The 7,778-nt window shown below is 37.2% G+C and overlaps 1 protein-coding gene across 1 annotated transcript in view; it reads right to left on the reverse strand.

Annotated features, from left to right (window-relative positions):
* Window positions 1–5,364, reverse strand: part of LOC118808032 (unconventional myosin-VIIa) — a 35,609-nt gene extending 30,245 nt beyond the window's left edge. Inside the window, 6 exon segments of the mRNA XM_036570373.1 lie at window positions 583–704; window positions 1,045–1,229; window positions 3,507–3,653; window positions 3,762–3,863; window positions 4,564–4,638; window positions 5,037–5,364. Of these exon segments, the coding sequence (XP_036426266.1) occupies window positions 583–704; window positions 1,045–1,229; window positions 3,507–3,653; window positions 3,762–3,863; window positions 4,564–4,581 (574 nt within the window). The 5' untranslated portion in view covers window positions 4,582–4,638; window positions 5,037–5,364.
* Between the last annotated feature and the right edge of the window lie 2,414 nt (window positions 5,365–7,778).

A 7,778-nucleotide genomic window follows, 5' to 3' on the forward strand; every position in this document is an offset into this window, starting at 1 on the left:
AGATGCAATGCAGGTGCACTTAATGAAGTGGCCAGTCAGTGTACATTTTAATTCATTTACATGTTTTGTTATACATGCTGGTGCTTTTCAGTTAACTAGTTCATCCTGTAATCTTATAATTAATACATATTTGGTTACTGTGATTGTAGTCTTAGCGATTGGCATATATACCTCTAACAGCTGTAATGTGATATTCAGTCCATGGTGTGATTGATAAACAGTACTACACTATTGTGAAAAAAGCTTGATTGTTCCATTAACTGTATGTAACAGTATGCACTTAAGTATTTGCTATTGGATTCTAGCTAGATTTGTCATGCCTGATTATATCTTTGCATCTACATACATGTACACAATATAGCAAAAGTCAAGGTTTTCAAACAGCTATGGGTGAACATTAGAGCACATATGAGCTGTGTTAGAAATGAGAAAAACGGGTGAGTGAAAACCTACAAATACAGTAATCAAATGTATTTAGAAATACAGTACTGCAATTTTATAGTATTGTATAAGTACTGTAAATAAACAGTAAATTACTGGAGAATTTGCTGTAATTGTATAGATATACACTATCTTTTGTACCTTCCAGTATGGGGTTAGCTTCTAGTATCTGTTGCTCTATCCACGAGCGCTGCCCACTCACTGCTGCCAAAAACTGCAGAATCAGCTTGGTGCTCTCAGTCTTCCCTGCACCAGACTCACCACTGACAAGCAAAAATATATACAAACCACACAAAGAATATGACACACATGAAACACAGCTCTGAAATCTCTTTAATGTTACACAGCATTTAAAATTTTTCCAATCAGTGTACATGTTCAGTTTGAAGTAGTTTATTTGTGCAGCTGAAAAATTCCAAACTGCCCTTTCCACCACATGTAGACAGCACGTTCAATTTGTTATCTTTTGGACGATATCTCGCTGGTCAGCTATTTGGCTTTTAGAGTTGAGGTAACAAACCAGTGCAGCTTGAGAAGAGCATGGCTGTGAAAGGGCCAAGTGACTTCAGACTGTGCACCACTGTATAAATGTGTTTGACTGACCTGATGATGCAGCACTGGTCCTTTCGGTTGCGGCGCATGTTAAAGAAGCAGCTGTCTGCGATGGCAAACACGTGCGGGGGCAGTTCGCCCAGCCGCCGGTCTGTGTACAGCTGCACCTGCTCTGGAGTGTAGATCGGCAGCAGCTGGTATGGGTTCACCGCCACCAGAATGGACCCTGTGTACGTCTGTGTGAGAGAGAGAGAGAGAGAGAGAGAGAGAGAGAGAGAGAGAGAGAGAGAGAGAGAGAGAGAGAGAGAATGAGAACAACAACAACAAAAAGTGTTACCCTCTGACGCACTGTAAAGTCTTTGGAAGCAACAGTAACTTTTTACCTGAAAATTTAAAAAGAACTTTTCCAAGATTTAATGGACAGTAATATGTTTTTAAAAGAGAATAAAAGGGTCTGATTAAATGTCTAAGTGATTCTGAACGAGTTTAGTGATTCTCCTACAGAGTTTTATTGCAGCTCTAATCAGATCAACCTAATTCCCCCATTCAGATGATCCTGAAGCTTTAAAATTATTATTATAAATAGAATCAGATGTGTTAAATGTATGGTTCACTAAAAAAAATTACATTTTTCTCCTTTCCACAAATATAGTCACTCAGCCAATGTGTGTGAAGTTTGCTTCTTTAGTTCTGCAGCTGAGTTATGAGGCTAAAAGTAATCTCCCCACTACTGTGTGTTACACAGACTTCTATTACATTTAGCTACATTAGCCTTGTATCTCCAGAGCAGAACGAAAGAAGCAAAATTTAGGATGACAAGCATGTCTTGGCTGATAAGCTCTGTTTGGAAAAAGGGGAAAGAGTGTATTTAATCAGTCTGTGAGCCACTGCTTAAAACAGAAGAATTAAAAACCAGTTGCAGTGACTGTTACCTTAAAAAGGTGGTGAAGAAGTCTTCTCATAGAATATGTTTAAGGGCCCATATCATGGAAAACAAACTTTCTTTTTTTGTTTGAAATAAAGGAGTTTGATATAGTATGTAAATATTATTAAAGTTTCAAAACATACCAATCGTTCCCAAGTCCATATAACCCACTTATGAAAAGTAAGCGGCCACACCAACTCATTTGAAATGAACTGTTTTTGTGATGTCATGAAAACCATCACATTGACCTATGTCTGTCTGTTCAGCCTAGAGCAGTTTAGCCCTGCCCATTCATACCAATACTACAAGGAGTGTTACAGTCTGAACTATTTTAATAAGGTAGCAGCCAATCAGATCAGAGATCATTTACAACCCCATTTCCAAAAAAGGTTGGGACGCTGTGCAAAATGCAAATGAAAACAAAATACAGTGATGTGCAAATCATTGACCTGTTGCCAATTAACCTTAAGGTGTTTTTTAGCATTACACAACTTTACCAGTCTTTTGTGTTGCTGCCATCAAATACAAAATGGTCATATATTTTTTCAAAACAAAATAAAATTTCTCAGCATTTGATATGTTGTCTTTGTACTATTTTCAAATAAATATAGGGTTTAAATGATTTGCATATCATTGCATTTTGTTTTCATTTACATTTTGCACAGCGTCCCAACTTTTTTGGAAATGGAGTTGTACATACATTACTCTTAGAGGGACAGAAAAAACCTAATGTTTAAACAGGTTGGGAAATGGTCATGTAAAATGAATTATGACTGATACATAAAGCCATTTCAGGGTCGAAAAATAAATACAAGAAAAATGTAGGATACGGGCCCTTTAAAGTAAGAGCATGTCAAATGTAAATGAATTGAACATTGTTCTTTGCTCAATGCCAATAAACGTGTTAAGTTGGTTACCAACAATTTGGCTTTAATTTCAAAATAATTTTGAAACTTTACAAATAATAACTGCTTGATTGATTGATTTCATTTAACTAAAAGCATTATTCACATCTTTAAAAGGGTCATATGATGGTACGAAAACAGACAAAAATAACACAAAAAAGCATGAAGCTTATTTGTTTTGCAAAAACCAGAAAGCTCATTTCCATTGTCCTTGCTTGTGTATTTGTAGCCTCTACTGCACAGTTTCTCCTATGACTTTTATGTTACATCCCACCTATTAGCATACATTACAAGTCAAGGTGCAAAACGTTTACTGTAATTCTGCCAAAGTGTGTTTAACAAGGTGTAGTTGCAAAAAAATTGACTTTATAGAAGGAAATTTGACTGTTGGCTGTGTACAGAGAGACGCACCACAGCGCTCTGACATTACCACAGACCAATTCTGTCATCAGACAGAGGCCTATTCGTTCCTATGGAGACAAACAATCCAACCATTAACCACAGAGGGCAAAGTCTGAAACAAGCAGGCAGCTGACCCCACACAGACTGATACTTCATTTCAGTCAACTCTCAAATTCAGTCTGTGCACACTGGGCTCAATTAAAATCCTTGTTTGTTCATCTGTGGAGAATAAACAACTCATCTGTAACTGGCTTTACTGAATCTGGCTTTGTGTGACTCACATAGATGATGCCCTCTCTGTGGCGAACCAGAAGGTTCCTCAGCAGGCCAGCCTCATTTAGGTCCCCGAGCCGAATCATATCATCCACGCCGTTAACAGAGGTGGGATGCATGGGCTTCAGAGAGGCATCTTTCTTGATCTTGTGCTCCTGAGAGTTACATCCATATAGACAAGATTCAGATTCACCATACATCAACAGACAGACAGACAGACAGACAGACATGCTGAGTGATAGGGTCTGAATGGTTGTTGTTACCTTTCCCTCATCATCTATGAGCTGGAGCTGGCCTGATTCTGAGAGTCTAACCTCGGCACCGATTGGCACACCAGTGCTGGAGTCCACCCACACATAATCCCCCTGAAAACATCAAGGAAAATTTCAGCATTCAAACATTGTTGCTGTCCAAAAAAATCTCTTTTTTATTTTTCTACATCATTTGAGTAAATCATTTGAGTAAAGCACCTGCCCTTTATGTGTTTATGTGATTATATTATGGGTTTCATGATGAATGGACAAACAGAAAGGCTCCAAAATAAAATGTTTATATTAACTTACATTTAAAGTTAAGAACATTTTGCCCTCTCCTGTAAACTTACCATTTTGGAAATACTATTTTTTTGGACAGTGATGATATCCTTCCAGTAAGAGCAGGCAAAAAGATTTATATAAATTACATTGAAAACTGGCAAAGATATTGTTTGGTTATAGAAATATGCAATAAAAAAACTGAACTAGGATGCAGGACCCGGCCATTTAAAGGGGAATTCCTCCACTATTTCAGAATTTCAGTATAATTAAATTGTTAAGACGTAAACAAAGTCATTCAGAGTTTGATGTGAAAGCTGTTTTAGAGACGCTCAAGTCAGAACTGTGACAATTTCCCAGGTCCAGATAAAGTGTAAATCTAGACTAAAATTGATTTTCAGTTGTGAATCAACACTGGCATTGCAATTTAGTCCAAGACTATGCTTAATCTATATCCAGGAAACCAACCTTTAACCTTTAAACAAACAAACAAACAAACAACAGATATGATAAGGCTTTCACAACTACTTACCTTTCTCAGGACCACCATGACTGAGTCCTTCCTTCCCCCAGTCTAACGCACAAAGTACAATGACAAACTTCAGGCCTTTGAATATGGACAGATCAACAGATCAGATTTTAAAGTACATTTTATCTGTACTATTTCATAGAAAAGCAGGCATAAAGCATCCCAACTGACACATTGCTTAGAACCTGTGTAATATGACAGGCTTGTGAAGTATACATAGAATTATATATTTCATTACACAGCAAATGTGTTCACTGAGCTCACATCATCAATACCTCAACTGCCGCATATAACCAGAACTGAATAAAGCATGAAAACAATCTAATTTTCAAATTTAAGGATTAGAAGTCCAAATAATTGGTACTCAGCAAAAGCAGGGCAGGGAACTTTAGTCCACACTTACTTCCTCATAATCTTTTCTATAAGCCTCCAATTTACCAATTTCAAGCCAAAATGGCACAAAAAGGCACCTTTACCTGTGTTTACTGACAGATTTTCAGAGGGGAAAAAGAAGTACAAGCCTCAGGCCCTCTCTGTGTTATAGCCGTCCACCCGGCCTAGTCCCAGTGAGTTTCAAATCAAATGGTGGGCTTGGGTGTTTCCCTTCATGCAGTAGCTGTTTATGGCTCTTTGACTTTGGTCTCTGCAAATACAACCTCCAGTCATAATGACAGCAATGGATACCAAGGACACACACTCATCTCCATTATATCACTGCAGAACATAAAGGTCTCACACACAAAGAACCGTCTTTAGCGAAGAGAGAGTTTGTAAAACCACCATGTTGTTTCAATATTGTGAAGTGTGTCTTCTTGTCTGACAGTATTCATTATACGTAATTACAGGAAACAGAGATTAAGATACAGATGCCATGATCTGGAAGGAAGCTGAACTTTTGTACTCATACTTTAGAGCGAGAGCACACGCTCTGGTTGGGTCACGGTGGGGTAATCAAGCTGTAAATGACACAGCACACACCTCATATGGCAGAGGTAAACTGAGGGTGGATTCATGCCGGGAAATCGTTTTCCACTGATAATGCTCTTCACAAAAAAAGAAAGACAGCAAATCAAACTTCACGCCAACATACACCAGTAAAAGAGATGTGAAAAGGGAGGTCTGTCTTAAAATGACTCCAAAATCAGGAAGTGAAAAAACAAACTGCTGAAACGTGTAGATCTTACATTTTACACGAGTTGTACCAACAGATCCAGGTGAATTATTCAAACACAATGCAAATTTCTCCATAATTAAACTGCTGAGATGTAAACAAAGTCCTTCAGAGTGGTTTGATGTGAACCAATCAATGAGCAGCAAAATCACCAAACTGTGCAGAACTCCTCCCCTCAGCTACATACCACATACATTTCTGTGTTTGTTTCAACATACCCAACTCAGCTTTTAGAGGGCTTCATAACAGCCTGACAAGTTGAACCATATGTGAGTGGACTGGGAGAACACAAATACACAGGGTCCCCAAGACTGGAATTAAAAACCACCATAATACAGGCATTAAGGACAATGAGGGAAAATACAAGAGACAGATGCAAAAATAATGCTTTACAGCTTCTCCATTAAGGTCTACACTGCAGTGGTCAGGATCTCTGTTAAACTGTCCTGTGTTCCTTATTAAATTAATAAAATGTTTTTCAATATAAATTATAACATCAGCATACAAGAAAAGTATCATTTTTTAAATTTTTTACATGAATTTCAGAATTTCTTAAAATTTGGTATCTCTGTCTTTTGCTTTAGAAGGAAATTTTCACAGATTTCTGCACAATACAGTGGTTGAGATAAATAAAGATAAATAAATAAAGTTATAAAGCATAGTTTGATGTAAAATGGCTCATTGTAGAGAAACGTACCCATTTGAATTTCTTTACTGGTGGTGACAGGAATCAAGGGTTGTGATGTCTACTGAATATAGCCATTTTATTTATTATCCTCCAGACACACTATATGTGTCTTCTGAATTTATATATGAAATGCTATTAATGATAAAATAGTACTAAATCTGAAGAAATACGTTTTCTTTGGGCACTATTTTAGCTTAGAACACCCTGCATATACCTATCCACCCAGAATGGATTTTAAAAATTCATTATAGACTAAAAGCTTATATCAAAACTATCGTAAAACGATGTCTCAGGCATCAGGTGTTCATAACCATTTCATCTAATAACAATCACTGTGAACTACTCTGACTCGGTAAGTTGCTATAGAAAGAAGCATTTCACATCAAACCAAAAATCAGTGGAATCCCCCTTTAAAAACCGCGTGGCATCAATTCTATACATTTGTGCAAAAGCCTATGATGAGTAGACACACCCAACTGAGAGTTGTCTGAACATATGCTTCAACGGAAGGGATATAAAAAATAAATAAATAAATAAAATCTGACCTTTTTTGACAAACTTGCTTAAAGTTGAACAGTGACAGAAACAGTTTAGAACTTTTTTTTCAAGATTCTATAGAATTAAATGGAAAAAAAAGGTGGTCTCAAACCTGGACCCCACTGTCTAACGTCAAAAATGGTAGACAAATAACAATGATGTGAATTAAAGGTGCTTCATTATTGTGTTTCTGCAGACCTGCAGGATCACTGGAAGACCGTCTATCTGCTGTATCAAACTGACCTAGCTGAGGTGTGGCAGAAGAGCCTGCCGTTTGATGAGGTTTCCTCAACACAAAGTCTTTTATAGCACTGCACACAAAACCATAAAGGCACAAATACACAAGAAAACCCAAAACAAAACAAAACAAAAACAAAAACACATATTATATTGAGCTCGATGTTACTTTGCTCAGTTCATACCAGAACAGTTTCTTTACACTCAGGATGCAGCCAAAGGTGGTGGGGAGGTGGTTGGGCTTTGACATCTACAAATGTTTTATAATTGTCATAACTGTTTAAGGGCTCTTACGTCAATACAGTTTCATTTACTTCCTAACAACTCACTGTTATCTTACAAGCACTGGCATAAGCTCTTCAAAAATACTCAAGCATTGCCCTATAAATACATTATCCAATGCTTATGCATGTGTTATGAAGGCCTTATGTAGGCAGCCTTCAGTTAAAGTGTTATTACAGTGAATATTTTTGGAACCATCCTTTTACCACCCTAAGAGCAAGAGACTACTTTTAGTTATTTTTAAGTTATGTAGTTCTCTGTAAAGCAACCTTTTCCTGTACACGTAGTTTTCTGTAAAGCAAA

This window comes from Colossoma macropomum, unplaced genomic scaffold (assembly GCF_904425465.1).
Source record: "Colossoma macropomum unplaced genomic scaffold, Colossoma_macropomum, whole genome shotgun sequence".
Classification (NCBI taxonomy): domain Eukaryota; kingdom Metazoa; phylum Chordata; class Actinopteri; order Characiformes; family Serrasalmidae; genus Colossoma; species Colossoma macropomum.